The following is an 18,870-nucleotide window of genomic DNA, read 5'->3' as shown; positions in this document are numbered from 1 at the left end:
AAGCAGAGTCATACTCAATTGTACATAATCTTATCGACCCACCATTAAAAGTGGAGTATCTAAGGTTCGGTTTGGGGAGCTGAAAGGACACCCGAGGTGAAAATAAACAAATGAAATAAGCAATTGTATCTTCCTTCTCCTAAAAATAACTTTTTTAAGATATTCCACAGTTTTATTCTATGTTTAAATCTACTTTTTAAGTTTTAACTGTTTTATTGTTTTTGCTCAATGACACATTCATTGAAGTATGCCAGAGCTAAAATCAATGAACTATTGGCCCTTTTTATCTCTTTCCTGCTCTCAGAAGCCATTTTCTGTTAGGAAAGTGTTTTATAGTTGGAGTTTCTTATCAGTGAGGCTCACACTGTAGTCTGACCCAGTCCTGATTCAGACAGAAACTGACATTTACATATCTGATATTTAACTCTTTCAGGCAAGAGAAAGAAAAAAAAGGGACATAGCATAGTTATGGGTATGTACAGTACCTAGCACACAAATGTCTATCTCATCATGTCACATGTCGCCTTGGGTATCCTTTGAAGAGAGGGGAAGGGAAATTAAAAAAAACAAAACAAAACAGATACTTATCTAAGGAGAGGGAAGACTCTAGGTCCTATAGAGCCTTTCTGTTCTCCTCCTGGTCTCCGCATTCCCTTGCAGGCTCGCTCTTTAGCAGTCTGTGACCCATGGGTTGTAGACTGCTCTTTTGCGGGTTGGGCTGGCTTTGGCAGTCTTCGGAAGCACTCTGGCCCTCGAAAATGAGCCGCTCCGTACTGTGTGAGCGCCCTCGCATGTGCACAGTACAGAGCCGTCCGTTTTCAGGAGCCGAGTGTTTCCAATGATTGCTAAAGTCTCCCGCGGCGGAGATTTAAACTGAGAAGCCTGCGGGAGAACAAGGAGACCGGGAGGAGAACGGGGAGGCTCTATAGAACCCACAGCCTTCCCTCTCCTTAGGTGAGTATCTGTTTTTTTATTTAAATTTCCCTTCAGATTCACTTTAAAGCAGCAGGAACAGCCATACTATCTCGGAGCACTCTGGGAGATCATGTGATGTTCCTGTTATCTACACAGAGGAAAATAAACAAGAAATCCTGCAGTTATTCACCTTCACCTTGCCAGCATCACTAATACATTTAAGAATGTAAATCATTTTTAAATGAATATTGAAAAAATAAGCAATTTCATTCATTAATGCAGAATTTTAACCCAGGATTGGACTTCATCCCAGTCAGTAGCTGATACCCCCTTTCCCATGATATATCTTTACCGTTTCTCAAATAGATCATTATCTGTATGGCTGGTATTGTGGTGAAACCCCTCCCACAGTGTGATGTCATGACCCTGGTCCTGACAGTTTGCGGTTTGTGAACCTCATTGCATTGTGGGAAATAGTGGCTTTTTCCAGCTGCCAGGCTAGCATAATCTCCCTCTGTGCATAGAACTCTCAGTAACTGAACCTTCCGCAGAGATCACCTGACGGGACCAAAGATGTTGCCACCTGTGATACATTTCAGAAAGTAAATCAGGGAGAGGACAGATTTTACAATGGTCAAGCACTGGCTAAATAATCTATTAGGCCTAGTGCACACCAGAGCGGTTCTGCTGCGGTTTGTGATCTGCTTGCGGGTGCGGATCCGCTAGGGTAATGTATTTCAATGGGCTGGTGCACACCAGAGCGGGAGGCGCTTTGCAGAAACGCATACTCCCGGGCTGCTGCAGATTTTGGATTACGGATGCGTTTCTGCCTCAATGTTAAGTATAGGAAAAACGCCAACTTTTTGGTTGAAAGGCGGCGACAGGGAGCGTGAGACACAGTTCCAACTGTCCTGTGTCCTGATCACCCCTCCCAGCTGCTAAGCAACAAGAACAACATCATTAGAAATCCCATCATGCTTTGCACAGCATCAGGGGAAAAATACCCGGGCAGATTTCTTTGATGGGGTGGAGCTAAGCTTCTGTGTAGCTAAAAATGAGGCTTGGGTAAGGAAAACAAAGTTCTGATGCTGTGATACTGTTAGAGAAACACCAAGCCTTTTCAGTGCTGCTGAGTAGATTTGTAGTCTGGAGGTTAACTTTAACCTACAAAAAAAGAGATAGAAAAAGGGTTGGACTCATCCCTGCCCTGGAGCAACAACTATACTGCAATGTGGTGAGCTCTGTGCCAATCCAAACACATGTCTAGACTGGAGCTGGGCTACATCTCACTAGTTTTTATGGAATTTCATGAAGTCAAGCCTAATAAAGAATGCTGTGGAACAAGCATGCAGCAAATCAGGTGTTTCTGACATTATTGTCAGATCTGACAAGATTAGCTGCAGGCTTGTTTCTGGTGTGATTCAGACACTACTGCAGCCAAATCGATCAGCAGGGCTGCCAGGCAACTGGTATTGTTTAAGAGGAAATAAATATGGCAGCCTCCATATTCTTCTCACTGCAGTTGTCCTTTAAAAGGAATATGGCAGCCTCCTTATCCCTCCCTGTCCTTTAACTGTCCCTCAGAGGGTCTCACAATTTAATCCCTACCACAGTCATATGTCTGTATCATAGTTTAGGGCCAATCACCTTATCTGTATGTTTTGTGGATGTGGGAGGAAACAGGAGTGCCCGGAGGAAACCCACACAGACATAGGGAGAACATACAAACTGTGCAGATAGTGCCCTGGCTGGGATTAAACCGGGGACCCAGCGCTACAGAGTGCTAACCACTACACCACCGTGCTGCCCTCCATTCCTGACTGCATTTTCATCCGATTCTGAACATGCAATTCACTGACCATAGTTGGATTTGGAGGATATTTCAGGCATTTGTCACCAGAGTGGTGAAATCTGCTGACTATCATTGGCTGCTGTGTGTGGCCGGCTGTAGTGCGCCCAGCTGCCAGGCAGCGTCCAGAACAGAAGCAGCGATGGGCCGGCCTGCTCTCCCAGTGCTGTTATCCCCGTCTGCCGGCTGCCCTGGGAACCGGGAGCTCTCCACTGTTATTGTAAGATTGTTCATTTTTTTTCACAGATGAAAGGAAGGAATTTTTTCCCTTTCGGATGTCTCTAATAGCTTTGTTTGCGGATGAGTAATGTCTCCTGGCTTCAGCTGAGGGCTTCTATTTCCAAATATAACTGCAAGTAAAACAAACACACTTTCACATATTTGGAGATATTCAGCTCCCCAGACTGCAGTGTAACAGACAGGGCATTATTCACGCCAATGAACTGATCATCTTCAGTTAAGGCCTGTACCCATTACGCGATTTCCCCGATGATTTTTCAGATGACCAGCGTTTTTTTTTGGAGCGGCAAGCGACCGTTCCCGGAATCTTGTGACGTGGGTACAGGCGCGCGATCATGAGAATGTCATTTAGCGATAACGACTGTTACGGCAGATCAGATCTTTAAGATCTCAGACAACTCGGTGCAAAGTAACGCGGTCACTTGACTTCACGTTCATGTCCGTTGTGTAATCTCGTGTAGCGTTGCGTGACGTCACCCGCAGGAAGATGGATGGGGGAGCGCTCGTCGTATGGAGGCGTTACTGGATCCATCTTTCTGGGTCATTGCGGTGAGTATGTAGCTTTAGGGCCGCTTCACACCGCTTCCGAAAAAACATGGTCCTGCACCAGGCCGGATTTGTATTTTTGACCCCCCCCCCCCAAGCCAATTGTTTTGTTGCTTACCCTCCATGTGCAGCAGCCCCCATTCCATGTGCAGCCCCCTCTTCCATGTGTAGCATCCTGTACCACAGTCTCTCTTTTGTATACAGCTTCCTTGGGCAGCTACCCGATTGCAGCCGCCCTTTTCAATTTCTCTACCTGGCATACAAATCCATCCACCATACCTCCGTACCTCCCCTTCGTAGATCTCAGATCTTGTCCACAGATACTCCCCAACCCGCTCTCTCCACTCTTCCAACATTCTACGGATGTTCACCCCTCACATCACTTGCTCACTTGTAAGGCTCCAGGACTTCTCCAGAGCTGACCACTACTCTATTGAACTTCTTGCCTCCCCCATTAGGCTCACCTCCACCTTTAGCTCATTCAAGCTGGCATCAAAAACCCATTGCTTTTCTTCACCCCTATACAGGCTCAGTGAATCGTCTTCTATATTCATCCCTACATTGCAATTTGTACACCATTGTCTATTGTACAGCGCTGCGTAATATGTTGGCGCTTTATAAATAAAGTGTAATAATTTGTAAAACAGGAATGTGTACGAGCATTAAAATGAAATAAAATGAAATATTAATTTGTAATATTTTCATATTTTTCTGGTTAATAATATATTCCTGTACTAAACTTAATAAAGAAAAAGGACTGGAAAAATAACGAAGTTCGGGTACAAAATGAGATACTTACCTAAAGAGAGGAGAGCCTTCTACTGAGGCTTCCCTCAGTGTCCCCCCTTCCCCCTCGCTGAGCGCTGACCCCCAGAAGATTGATGACAAGGCATTGTGGCCAATCATATCAGGGCCACGCACCTCCTCTTCCATCAGCGCACCCGCGCAGTAAGCCAGAGTACCACAGCCTCTGTTTTGTATACAGCGTTCTGGCACTGGCGTATGAGCATCTCCGTGCTACTGCGCATCTGGGCAGGAGAGGAGTGAGGTCCCGATGTGGAGAGGGACCGCACTGACTAAGGGGGGATATCACAGCACAGAGGGAAGCCTCAATGGAATCCTCAGGCCGGTTTCACAACAAAAAGGAGCGTTAGAGGGCAGTGCAATCGGATGATTGCAGCGCACTGTAACGTACTAACGTTAAAAATAGCCATTAGAGATTTACGTGGCAATGTGCGGTAATCTCTAATCTGGCTGCTAGCCAAGCCATAAGCGTGGCTCTCTTGCGCTCCTTTCCTGTGGCAGAAATACAAAGTGCACGGAAGTGTATTGACAAAACACGCTTCAGTGCATGCGCAACGTTGAAATAGTTTAACCTTTTGGGGACCGCCTATATAAGATCCTACGCCGCACTTGTGGCTGTTCTAGCCTGATGCGGAGAAGGATCTACCCCGCCCGCTATTTCCGCTCCCGACGAGATCATGCTGTCATATAACACCTGACATCTCCCCTCAGTGATCAGAAGCCATCGCGTATGGCTTCTGATCACGTGATCACTATGATCTCCGGCGGATCATAGTGATCACTGTGACAGCTGTGGCTGTAGGGGGGAAGAAGAGGATCCACTCACTTTCCTGACGTTCCCACGACGATCGACGCTCCCCTCCATCCCCGCCCGCTCTGACGTTAATGGCAGGTCCCGGCTTGATGACGTCATCAAGCCGCAACCCAGAACTGAGAGTCAGTGCGAGCGGGGATGCCGGCGAGAGGGGAGGGGTCCACAGTGGCTCATCGCTGGAGCCTGGGAGGTGAGTAAAGGCTGCCAGCTACATGGGGGACAACTGGCCACACAGGGGACACACAGCCCAGCAAGCCCTAACAGGGATCCGGCTGCCTGACCCCCCCAAACGCTCACTCCCCCATGCAAAAACGCCTGGTCCTCAAGGGGGGGTTAGGTGGCCAGTCCCCAAAGGGTTAAAGTATCTGCGGTGCCATAGACCTACATGACTTCCAGTCGCCGCCGATAATGCACTCTTGTTTTCGCGTTAAATCGAGTACTTCTGGGGCTTCGCAGCGCGGCAGCTATGAAATGCCCCATGGGTTATCATTGCTGTAGTGTTACCCTGCGATATAAAAGGTTAACGCAACGAAATCGTCCCAGTGTGAAAGGGCCTGAGACTTCCCTCTGTTTCGGTAAATATCTCTTTTTAAACCTGAGCTTTTGGCTAGTGTTCCCTTTAATCATTCCCCTTAAATAGTCCACTCAGAGAGTGGCAGCCATCAGTATAACTTTGCATACAGAGTAAAGTGATGATGAGCTGCTAGCTGCTGGAGCACTTCTGGGACTGCTAATCACAGCGCCTGCACCTGCTGCTCTATTACTGTTGCAGACGCCGCACACAGCTGTCTCCCTCCCATAAATACTTCAGCATTCCTCCTGGAGCAGCAAAAGCCCCATTCACTTGCTGGAGTGGCCGCATGACTTTATTTACATGTTACAAGCTGCAAGCAGTCTTTAGCATGACCCAGGAGCAGCAGCTGCGGGCTGGAAGGCTGAACATGAAAGTATAATGTGACTGCCGCGGCCTATCATGTTGTGACCGGTGTCACCTGAAGATCTCCCCGGCCGTGTCCCCAACATGCTTGCGGTATAAATAGAAGATCCGTATTCTATTCTTTCATTTGCCATGTAAGTCAGCAACTCAAGGCCTTCAATGCATTTACCACTCCATATATAGGAACATGGGGAGGGCAGAATACTGCGGTTTGCCTGGGGACATCATCAATCAGGGGGCAGGAGAACCGATAACGGAACAGATCTGCATCATGGAGTCTATTATGAATAACGGTCCCATTTTGGTTGTCATATACCTGTATTCACTCACTGAAGTTTATGGACTCTGTGAGAGATGACCATGATATTCAAAATTCTTAAAGTGGAACTAAACTCAGAACTTCCTCTCTAAAAGACTAGCCATAGCATGATAACCTTTATGGGAAAACGAATTTTCATTACAATTTGTGGAAATAATGAAATAAGTTTTACTTAGTTTCACTTTTGCAGAAGGCACTGAAACGGTTAAAGAGGAACTCCAGTGAAAATATTGTAAAAAAAGTGCTTCATTTTTACAATTAATTATGTATAAATCATTTAGTCAGTGTTTGCCCATTGTAAAATCTTTCTTCTCCCTGATTTACATTCTGACATTTATCACATGGCGGCATCTTTACTGCTGGCAGGGGATGTCAGTGAAAGGAGATGGCGTTTGCTTTTTTGGCAGTTGGAAACCGCTGTACACAGTAAAACAGCTGTTATTTCCCACAATGCAACAAGGTTCACCGACAGGAAACTGCCAGGGCCATGGTCCTCACAGTTTCCTGTGGGAGGGGTTTCACCACAATATTAGCCATACAGAGCCCCCTGATGATCTGTTTGTGAAAAGGAAGATTTCTCATGGGAAGGGGGTATCAGCTACTGATTAGGATGAAGTTCAATTCTTGGTCACGGTTTCTCTTTAAGCCTCAGGCCTCTTTCACACACTTTACCACAGGCCAACGATACACCAGTGAAAGTCTATGGGGTCTTCCACACTGCGGCGGAAGTGACATAATCGCCGCAAACTCCGATGCGAACACATACCTACGTTGGTAGGCTACTTGCGTGGCAGACCGGAAGTCATGTAAGTCTGTGGCGGTGCACATGCGATGAAGCATATTTTATCAATGCACTTCTGCACAATTTGTTACCTCGGCCACAGGAAGTGAGTGCTAGAGAGCCTCACTTCCTACTTGGCCTGCTGCCAGACAGGGATCAATGCGGAAATCCCCGAAGGCTGTTTTTGACGTTGCGGTATGATGCAGCTTTCGCATCGCACCTCAGTGTTTACTTTTTGGCAGAGATCTCCTGCAGTCTATTTAAAAAGACTCTGAAGCGAGTCTAAAGCCACTTTAACTTTTATTAATGTTAAGCACTATAGCTAGTGCTAAAACGCCGCATCCTAGAAGCAAAATGAGGGGTTTATACCCCCCAAATCCCCTCTGCTAAGTCCAAGGACTTAGTCCCCGCTGATCGCCGCCTCTCTCAATCTTCCTTCACAGAGAGAGGCGGAGATCCGCAGGCAGATTGAAGCGCATGGAGGCAGAGCTACAGCTGAAAGCTCTGCCTCCATGGGCAACAAAATCTACGAGAAAGTTGTGAATTTTGCACAGGGGATTTGGGGGGTATAAACCCCTCATTTTGCCGCGGGGAAGCGCCGGTTTAGTACTAGCTATAGTGCTTAACATAAATAGACGTGAATTTAGACATAAAAACGTGAATTTAGACTCGCTTCATAGTCTCTTTAAATGCTGATAAGAACTATTTAGACAGGTTGATCCATCCACTTTAAAGGGAATAGAATGTGACTCTGTATGTTAAAGTGGAACCGAGATAAACTTTTACTCATTGCATAATTGTGTACCTTTCATATAGTTTATAGGGCATTCCTCAAGCCAAATACTTTTTTTTAATAGTTTGAATACTCTAATTCCCCATAAACTAAACAAGCCTCGCCCACAGCTCTTCCAGAACCTAGGCACTCTGAGACCCATGTAGCAAGGGCTTATGGGATTTCATTTTGGGCAGGAGGAGGAGGTTACTAGCCAGAGATTTCAGAGAGGAAGAGAGGAAGGGTGAAGTTTTCACAGGCTGAGGGAAGGGGATGCAGAGCAGCTTGCCTGTGTAATGATGACAAGCAGAATATGGCTGCTCTCATTGTATCGCAGGAAGAAATAATCACATACTGTTGAAGCTGTTTGCAGCTAGATTTGCTGTGTAAACTATCTAAACTTTAGATAAGATATACAGACAAGTTACTTGTTATAGTTCGTTTTTCATCTCTGATCCACTTTAAAATGTTCTGTTCGTACCTCACTGCTGTAATGATAAAGTCCAGTATGTAGTTGTTTCAGTATATGAACGTTAACAAGTTATTAGAGTTGGGCCGAACAGTTCGCCTGGCGAACCTCTCTGGGCCTCTTACTACTTCCGGGTCGCAATGACCCGGAGTAGTACGCCTGCGCTGCCCGGCGGAGCGCGTCCTAGATCGCGCTCCTGTTGCCGGGCGCTCTCTGCGCATGAGCGTGACGTCACTCATGACGTCACGCACATGCGCAGAGAGTGCCCGGCAACGGGAGCGCGATCTAGGACGCGCTCCGCCGGGCAGCGCAGGCGTACTACTCCGGGTCATTGCGACCCGGAAGTAGTAAGAGGCCCATGAATTTAGAGATGTTCGCCGGCGAACGGTTCGGGAACCGTTCGCCACATCTCTACAAGTTATAAGTAATAAATTCTTTTTTGATCAAGTTACTAGATTTTTGTCAGCTGAAACATTCATTTGTGATGATCTAGTGGCCCTTGATGCCATTGAGACCATTATTAGCAATGTGCTAATGTATAATACTGTAGTTCCCATATAGGATTGACCGCCCCCCCCCCCCCCCTCCACAAACAACAAAGCCAACAACCTGGCTGAGTGACGAGAAACCTGTCTGGACAATGATTGTAAACAGTCCTCTGAACCGATCACGAACAACTCTTTTGGGCAACAGTATGGTACCCATACATCTACCAATTTTTGTGGCCAATCGACCAATAGACACATCTCTGATTGAATCTGATCGGAGAGAGATCCGTTTGCTGCCATAAACTGCAAGTAAATGTACCTTGATAATAATTGCTTGTGCCCAGAATCTAGCTCATGCACAGCAGTCCCTTATACTGCCCGATGCCTCGTCCATCGATCACCCCGGTGGGTCGATTTGGCGGATCGCCAGCCAAGAGCATTGTCCTTTCAACTCAACCCACCTACCGCATGACCTTGTTCCCGTTCTGTCCAGGGCTGTGGAGTTGGAGTCGAGGAGTCAGAGTCAGAAGAATTTTAGGTACCTGAAGTCGGAGTCGGTGATTTCAATAAACTGAGGAGTCAGATGATTTTTGAACCAGATCCATAGCCGTTGTAAAAATTAGACTAAGGAGTTGGAGTCGAGGAGTCGGAGCCATTTTGGGTACCTGAAATCGGAGTTGGTGGTTTCATAAACTGAGGAGTCAGAGTCAGATGATTTTTGTACCGATTCCACAGCCCTGGTTCCGTCGGCCCTGCAGGTGTGCATTGCAATTGTGTGTGAGGCTTCGGTTGCACGGTTGCTTTCATAGCAGCACGGTGGTGTAGTGGTCATCATCTGCAAGGAGTTTGTATGCTCCCCCCGTGTCTGTGTGGGTTTCCTCCGGGCACTCTGGTTTCCTCACACATCCCAAAAACATACAGATATGTTAATTGGCTTCCCCGTAAATTGGCCGTAGACTAGGATACATACACTACACGATACATACATAGACATATGACTATGGTAAGGACTAGACTGTGAGCCCCTCTCGAGGGACAGTTAGTGACAAGACAATATACTCTATATAGCGCCGACATATTACATAGCTCTGTACAAATACTTAAATAGCAGAAATAATGACTACAACTACAAAGAGTCAGAGAAGCCGTGATGTACTTCATAGCAGAGAGTCAGAGAAGCCCTCATATACTTCTGCTACGGTTTTCTGCCCAGTTTTACACTACATAAAACACATCTGTCCTTACTTACATCTCTCCATAAACCCTTCCAAAGCTTCAACAAGTTCCACTGAACTCCAGATCACTATCTTCATCCGAGAGACACTCGCAATGACCTCATCAGAGCCATAATTCACGGGATGCGTTCTCAGACCCTGTAACATACCTGAAGGAGGAGGATCAGTAAGTTTTAGTGCTAAAATAATGGCACCATTTCATCTCTGGTGAAGAGGCAGAGAAGGTGGCCTCTGGGTTTGGCTTCCTTGACATTATTAGAGACTGCAGACAGAAGAGTCAGTGTAATGGTTTAAAAACTCACCCTTTTCTAACCTGGTAATCTGCATGAATCAGTAGGGCACGATAACAATAGTGAAAACCTTGAGGTTAATTCACTAACAGTAGAAAATCTAAAGCTCACTGGGTCAGGACGACTTAACTACTTTCGGACCTTGATGATTAAAAATACACCCCGTTTTGATCCCCTTTCGGTTGCCAGGGTGTAGATTTCAATCATCCTGCCGTGTGTTCTCACCGATACCGACGAGCACGCCGCTCTCTCCCCGCTGCAGATCACTCGCCCTGCCGTCTATATGACGGCAGAACTTTATGACCCGGTCTGGAGCCGATTTCATTGGCTACTGACCCTGTCATCGCTGTAAGCCAATCCCATTGGCTTACATTGATAGACAGGAGCTGCTTTCATTGGCTCCTGACACTGACCGGCTCATAGAGATGGCAGAGAGGACTGCCTGCAGGGATGGAGGAGCAATGTGACCAGCGGGATTGGCAGGTATGTGAGGTGATTCGTCGGAAAGGCTCCGTTTTTTCAGTACCAGCGATCTCTGGTCCTTAAAGGGGAACTGAAGTGAGAGTTATATGGTGGCTGCCATATTTATCTCCTTTTAAACAATACCAGTTGCCTGGCTGTCCTGCTGATCTATTTGGCTATAATAGTGTCCGAATCACACCAGAAACAAGCACACAGCTAATCTTGTCAGATCTGACAATATTGTCATGAACACCTGATCTGCTGCATGCTTGTTCAGGGTTTATGGCTAAAGTATTAGAGCCAGAGGATCAGCAGGATAGCCAGGCAACTGGTGTTACATAAAGAGGCTCAGAGAAAAGATAAACAGCAGCTCTGATACTTACCCGGGGCTTCCTCCTGCCCCATAAACACGTCTCCCACGGTCTGCCGTTCAGCTGCGGTGAGCTCCGGTAACAGCCTCAGTGACATCGGTTTGGGTCTACTGCGCATGTGCGGGAGGTCTGCGCATGCGCAGTAGACCCTGACTGGCATTGACTGAGACTGGTAACAGAGCTCACCACGGCTGAACGGCAGACCGTGGAAGGACGGCGTGGGACTTAGACGTGTTTATGGGGCAGGAGGAAGCCCCAGGTAAGTATCAGAGCTGCTGTTTATCCCGTCTCTGAGTCTCTTTAAAAGTAAATAAATATGGCAGCCTCCACATCTCTCTCACTTCAGTTGCCCTTTAAGAGGTTGAAGACTGCTGGTACGGGAGCAGTTAAAGGAGTTATCAGGCAATTTGAATCAAAATAAGTGCTACTTACCCGGGCTTTGTCCAGCCCCAAGCTCCCAGCATGTCCCTCGCCGCAGCTCAGCCATCAGCCGTTCACCGCCGCTGCCTCCTGGTCCCCGGCGATGACGTCAGGCCGACCTCCAGGTCGGCCTGTACTGCGCCTGCGTGAGTGGCACTGTCAATCACCGCTACGTGGATCGGAGCGTACTGTGCAGGCGCCGGGTAAGTAGCACTTATTTTGATTCAGATTGCCTAATAACTCCTTTAAAGTACACCTGAATTGAGAGGGATTTGGAGGCTGGCATATTTATTTCCTTTTAAACCGTGCTGATCCTCTGCCTCTAAGGCCCCTTTCACATGGACAGCAGACAGGTGGTGAAATTACTTCCTGTCAGCTGCTCCCCTACACAGGCGCAAGCGCCTGTCAAGCGCCCGGTAGCGGCGCTGTTCAGGCCCCCCCCCCTCCCAGGGAGTGAGAACTGAGTGCGGTCAAAGCCACGCTCAGACAACATGTCACATTCCTCCGCCGTTCTGTAACACCACCGTGTGTCAACGCTTGACACGCATGAAGTTACAACTGCAGCAATCTGGCTGCATTTAAATTGCACCATTGGGCGGCAGACAGAAGGCTGAACTGCTCAGCAAACCCGCAGTTCAGCCGCCCATCTCAAAAAGGGGTCTAAGGCTAAATAATTACCTGAGGATGGATCGGAGAACCTCCCAGGGACGCCACCTGATGAAGAGCGTTCCCTGATCCATCTTCCTACCCACGGGAACACACGACATCACGTGACCACACACAATGGGCGCGAATTAGAGGTTAAACAATTACAGTACTTTGCGCAGGAGATCCAATCCACCGTGACAGTCATAATCGCCACATGTCGCAAAATGTTGTTCGTGTACTCACTTGCATGTACCCATATCGAGAACGGGGAGACGAATGCTCGTCGGTCAAAAAAAATTGCTGGTCCTCGAAAATAAAATGCGATGTGGGTACGAGCCTTAATACATTTGGCCATTGACCCTGAACAAGCATGCAGATCAGGTGCTTTGAGTGATTCGACACTAAAGGTCCGTACACACGCCGGACTGGAGCGCAACGACGGGTCCGTCGTCACCTCCCGCTGGCTGTGTGGCGTTCCAACAACAGTCCGGCGTGTGTACGCACTGTTGGCGGACTGATACGGCTGTTTCTGAGCGATCCGCCGGGCGGATCGCTCAGAAGCAGCTGTATCAGTCCGCCGACAGTGCGTACACACGCCGGACTGTCGTTGGATCGTTGGAACGCCCACCTAGCGGGAGGTGACGACGGACCCGTCGTTGCCTCCAGTCCGGCGTGTGTACGGACCTTAAGGCACTAAGGGTACATACACACATCAGATTTGATTGGCCAATCATTGGCCAATTTTACCCCCCTTCCCTATGTAGTATGAGAACTTACCTACACAAGGTGTTCATAGTATTCAAAAATCTGTTGCCTCTCATACTAAATGGAAGTGGTAAGATTGGCCATTTAAAACTGGATGTGATACCTCCTTTCCTACGATAAAGCTTTACCTACTCTTGAATAGATCATCAGGAGGGTCTGTGTGGCTGATGTTGTGGTGAACCCCCCCCCACCCCCCCCCCCCCGTGTGATGTCATGACCATGGTCCTGACAGTTTGCTGTCTGTGAACCTCATTGCATTGTGGGGAAAAAAACGTTTTTTTTTCGACTGCCAAGCAAGCAGTACCTCTCTCTGTGCATAGATTCTCAGTAAGCGAACATTCTGTACAGGTCACCTAGCAGAACTAAAGATGTCACCACTAGTGATACTTATCAGAATGTAAATCGGAGAGATGAAAGATTTTACTATGGGCAAACACTGACTAAATTATTTAAAAACGAATATCGTAAAAAAATAGGACATTTTATTCATTATGTCATTTTCACTTCAGTTCCCCTTTAAAGAGTACCTAAATTATAAATTACAGTTTGCTTTAAATCTAATTAGTTGCTAGGATATATAAAATCACACATATTAAAGTGTGATCTTCTCACCCCCAGGGTCCATATTCCACATACGGTCTTGAAATCCCGCCCCCAGTGTGAATTTGGGCCCTCTCGGCAATTTTTTTCTTTCTAAACCATAAGTGCAAAGGATGCTAAACCATAGGTGCAAAGGATGCTAAACCATAGGTGCAAAGGATACTAAACCATAGGTGCAAAGGATACTAAACATAGGTGCAAAGGATGCTAAACCATAGGTGCAAAGGATACTAAACCATAGGTGCAAAGGATACTAAACCATAGGTGCAAGGGATGCTAAACCATAGGTGCAAAGGATACTAAACCATAGGTGCAAAGGATACTAAACCATAGTGCAAAGGATACTAAACCATAAGTGCAAAGGATACTAAACCATAGGTGCAAAGGATGCTAAACCATAGGTGCAAAGGATGCTAAACCATAGGTGCAAAGGATGCTAAACCATAGGTGCAAAGGATGCTGAAACCATAGGTGCAAAGGATGCTAAACCATAGGTGCAAAGGATACTAAACATAGGTGCAAAGGATGCTAAACCATAGGTGCAAAGGATGCTAACCATAGGTGCAAAGGATGCTAAACCATAGGTGCAAAGGATGCTAAACCATAGGTGCAAAAGGATGCTAAACCATAGGTGCAAAGGATACTAAACCATAGGTGCAAAGGATACTAAACCATAGGTGCAAAGGATACTAAACCATAAGTGCAAAGGATACTAAACCATAGGTGCAAAGGATGCTAAACCATAGGTGCAAAGGATGCTAAACCATAGGTGCAAAGGATGCTAAACCATAGGTGCAAAGGATGCTAAACCATAGGTGCAAAGGATGCTAAACCATAGGTGCAAAGGATGCTAAACCATAAGTGCAAAGGATGCTAAACCATAGGTGCAAAAGATGCTAAACCATAGGTGCAAAGGATGCTAAACCATAGGTGCAAAGGATGCTAACCATAGGTGCAAAGGATACTAAACCATAAGTGCAAAGGATACTAAACCATAAGTGCAAAGGATACTAAACCATAGGTGCAAAGGATGCTAAACCATAAGTGCAAAGGATACTAAACCATAGGTGCAAAGGATACTAAACCATAGGTGCAAAGGATACTAAACCATAAGTGCAAAGGATACTAAACCATAAGTGCAAAGGATACTAACCATAGGTGCAAAGGATTGATGGACAGAGGAGGGGAACCTGGCTGGATGGGAGGACACCATGCTGAGGGTATACTTTAGAAATAAGGAAGTGCTCCTACAAATAGAGATGAAAGTCTGTTCTATCCATAGTTTCCAAAAAAGGATATCCCGTATACACCGATTGGCTAGGTAAAAAATCCAAGGCCTTATTTAGAACATCAAATAACACACAGAAAAAATGCGCGTATCGGAGCTCTGCATGGCTCCTTAAAGCCAATGTAACCCCGCTGCTAAAAAAAAGAAACCAGATACTCACCTAAGGAGAGGGAAGGCTCTAGGTCCTAATGAGCCTTCCCTCTCCTCTCCCGGTGCCCTCGGTGCAGCGCTGGTTCCCCCGTTTAAAGCCCCCGCCGCGGGGGACTTCGGAAGTCTTCGGGAGCCGAGTCCTCCCGAAGACAGGCGGCTCCATACTGCGCAAGCGCGATGACGCGATAGAGGGCGCTCACAGCATGTGCAGTGTGGAGCGGTCCGTCTTCAGGAGTACTCGGGCTCCCGAAGACTTTCCGAAGTCTCTTCGCCGGCGGAAGGAGCAGTATTGTGACCAATTTAGTCAAATACTGCTCCCGGGGACAGCGCAGCACTGCGGGCACCGGGAGAGAAGAGGGAAGGCTCATTAGGTAAGTATCCTCTCCTTCGGTAAGTATCTGGGTTCTTTTTTTTTAGCAATGGGGTTACATTGTCTCTAATCATAGTTGTCCGCTCTATCTTCCATTTCTGTCTTGTTGTCCTTCCTGGGCTTGCTCCTACTAGTGTAAAAGTGCTCTATCTTCCATTGCTGTCTGTTCTATCCACTACGATGTACCAGATGTAAACTTTATGTATCTGTACACAGTGCCTAGACTAATAGACTACATATATGTATTGCCATTCAAACCTTTTCTTGGCTGAGGTGCTCTTTAATGTCACATGACTGGACATTTTTCTTTGCTAAAGAACACTTTATCCCGTTTGTCCTCTGATCTGCTCTCGGGCTGTTTGCCAGGCTGCCTCAGCACAGGAAGGGCCACATCATCGAGACGCTGGGGGGGAAGGCAAGGGACAGAGGGAAATGTAAATGATAAATCAATTGCTGATCGCTCTGCACTTCATATTCGGTGGTCTGGGCAGGCAGCCAGCGTGGCTCCTCTCTGTGCACGCATGTTCTGCACAGATTACGCTCTGTCTTCTGGAGTGGAAGATTTACGAGAGACACAACTAGATGTGTCATTTAAATGTCATTTAAGAGTTAGGAAATCAGTGCCGCTGCACGAAGCAGTTCATTCGGGTGCTGGCATTGCTATGGTAAAATGGGCATCACATCAAGTTAATTTGCAGCTATAGTGGCACCCAGGGGTTAACTTGGGCACTGCGGCGCTATCGGCGGAAATTGTGTGTGTGTGTGTGTGTGTGTGTGTGTGTGTTGTGTGTGTGTGTGTGTGTGTGTGTGTGTCCTGGGGGGCTAGCCAGATCAGGTAGCCTCAATTACCGCCACTCCTGTGTCCAGAAATCCCATACTTTCCCATACGACTCAAAACGTTTGACCATGCGCTCACTTGCAGAATTGTAATTAACGATTCTCTTTCCAGTGATTGAGAAGGCGCAATTTCAAGGAAAATGTTGCATGTATCGCGGTTGCAATCGGCGGTAATCAGAAACGCGCCACAATCTATGCAGTGAGAGTAATCCTATAGGATTATTTGTGCAGCGCTTATGCTGCAGCGGCAAACAGCAAAGCGTGAATCACTTAATTAACCTTAAGGAATACTATTGATTAAAGCATTTTTTAGGGCACACATTACCACAAGTACTAGGAGCAATTTCCCTTCCTCACGGAGCTCTGCCTCCTTGCTGTAAATCCTTGGTTAGTTTTAGATACAGAAGTGTCGGGCTGTTACAGGCTAGTCCATGTCTCTGCACAGGGGGCTTGCTATCAACTCCTCAGTGTATCCTACCTAATAATAGGCAAGGCGTATGAGAGGAATCGGTGCTGGGAGACTTGGGCGCAGGATACAGCCGGTATATGGCTGATCCTGCTGCTGCACAAGTCCCGGCCGTGTTAATTACTATTCCCCCCTCCAGGCCGCCATGGATAGTTGGGAATGATATAATTCGGGCTTCCAGCTATTGGTGGAAGCCGAATTATTGCGTTTAAAAGTAACTTCAGCTCCGTCTTCTGGCGGCGCTGACGTTACTCCCTGTGTGCCCAAGTCTCCTGTGCTGGATTCACTGTGTTCGTAGCCAAGTGTCTCTGCGTCCCATGCCCCTGTGTAAGTGCTGTTTCCATTCTGCGCATATGCAGGGATGCAGAGACACTGCCGAGAGCTGGGGAAATGAAGCGCAGCAGAGGAGGACGGGTCTAGAAGGGGGGTGGGCGTGTGACAGGACCAATCAAAGTGCTGGGATAATGTCCTTTAAAGTGATTGGACCCACAGGGGCTGAGGGCAGGACGAATGGAGCTCTCGTCATTGCCAATTAGCAGGCATAAGTTTGTAGCGCTCTCTATGCTACTCTGATAAGGCATGTTATGGGGTTCGAGCACTACAAGGCCACCGAATCACCATGCTGCCCACCTACTCTTGATTCATTGTATTTATTTAAGTCTGACTGATTAAAAATAAAATCCTTGCATTGCTCTTACTTCATTTCCTCTGACTTGCTGTTTTTTTTTTTTGTTTGTTTGCTTGCAGAAACACCGGAGAGGGCAGCTTTGTATTTCGTATCTGGAGTGTGCATTGGCCTAATTTTGACACTCGTGGCTCTTGTGATGAGGATATCCTGTCAGACTGATTGCAAGAGGACCACGGTGAAGAAGCCCCCGAGGAAGCCAGAGAGTGACAGCGACAGCAGCGACAGCGATGACGACTCTGACACCACCTCCGACCTGTCTGCCAGGCGGCACCGTCGCTTCGAGAGGACTTTAAACATGAACGTTTTCACCTCTGCTGAGGAGCTGGAGAGGGCACAGAGGCTGGAAGAAAGGGAGCGTATTATTCGGGAGATCTGGATGAACGGTCAGCCGGATATTCCTGGGACGAGGAGTCTGAATCGTTATTATTAGGATGGCTTTTGTGCTCGGCCCAAACCTTGTTGAACAATGAGAACTTGTATTCACGAGAAACGTGGTCAGGAAATGCACAGGAAGTCATAATTTATGAGGGAAAACCTTGCAGTTCCTAAGCATTCTTCTGACCCTTAGAATAATAAAAGGACAATCCTACTCCATGGTCTTCAACCAGGAGATGTCATGAACATTCTTCATTGATGATGCTTGAGGCTGGTCCTTGATGACGCTCTGAGCTATGAGACAGTAGAAGACATTTGGGATAACTCAACCAGCATGGACTGTATGACAATGCGATGCAAGAGATCCTTGCTACATTTGGGCATTTTTCTGGGATTTACGAGGCGGGGAAGTACAGATGGACGCTTAGTGTTACCCCACAGACAAAATCATTCTGGTGATTAAATTGTCTGGAATATTTAATAGGTGTTTGAAATCTTCCTTTATTTGGCAGCATTTAGCTCTGACACCTCAGGGATGAAATCCTTCAGAACTTTGGTCAGTGCTTGACAGGAGCGGGAGGCCTATAGCAGCTTTAGGGCAACTACTAAGTCAGCATGCCCTGCTGCTTAACAGGACTTGTACTGCTTCAGAAGCTTAAGGAACAGTACGTTGGCGGTATATGACATGTGGTGTCAGGAGCAGAACTGGTTTTACGTTGTTGGAACTTCAGGCTATACAATATTGGCAGATATGGCCATCACTCCAGGTTTGTCTCTGGTAGGCATTCACAGTGATGTCAGCTGCCCAGAGTTCAGTAGTTCAATAAAGGCATTATTGTCTACAGAGATCAGTAGATCAAGCATGCTGTGATTCCCTCTTCCCTCTGTTTGCCATTAAGTCATCTGTTCACAGAATTACTCCCTGCTCCTGCCATACGTAATCCTAATATGAAATTTCATATCAGGACCAG

At 47.0% G+C, this 18,870-nt stretch overlaps 1 protein-coding gene across 1 annotated transcript in view; it reads left to right on the top strand.

The window, feature by feature from the left end:
* LOC137571286 (protein eva-1 homolog C-like) overlaps positions 1-18,380 on the top strand; it is a 216,581-nt gene extending 198,201 nt beyond the window's left edge. The window contains exon 6 of the mRNA XM_068280204.1: positions 17,584-18,380. Within this exon, the coding sequence (XP_068136305.1) occupies positions 17,584-17,954 (371 nt within the window). The 3' untranslated portion in view covers positions 17,955-18,380. The remainder of the gene's footprint in view (positions 1-17,583) is intronic.
* Positions 18,381-18,870: the final 490 nt, after the last annotated feature.

The sequence above is a fragment of the Hyperolius riggenbachi genome, chromosome 4 (assembly GCF_040937935.1).
Source record: "Hyperolius riggenbachi isolate aHypRig1 chromosome 4, aHypRig1.pri, whole genome shotgun sequence".
Taxonomy (NCBI): domain Eukaryota; kingdom Metazoa; phylum Chordata; class Amphibia; order Anura; family Hyperoliidae; genus Hyperolius; species Hyperolius riggenbachi.
Note: the sequence above shows the minus strand (reverse complement) of the source record. Positions and strands in the feature narration are given on the sequence as shown.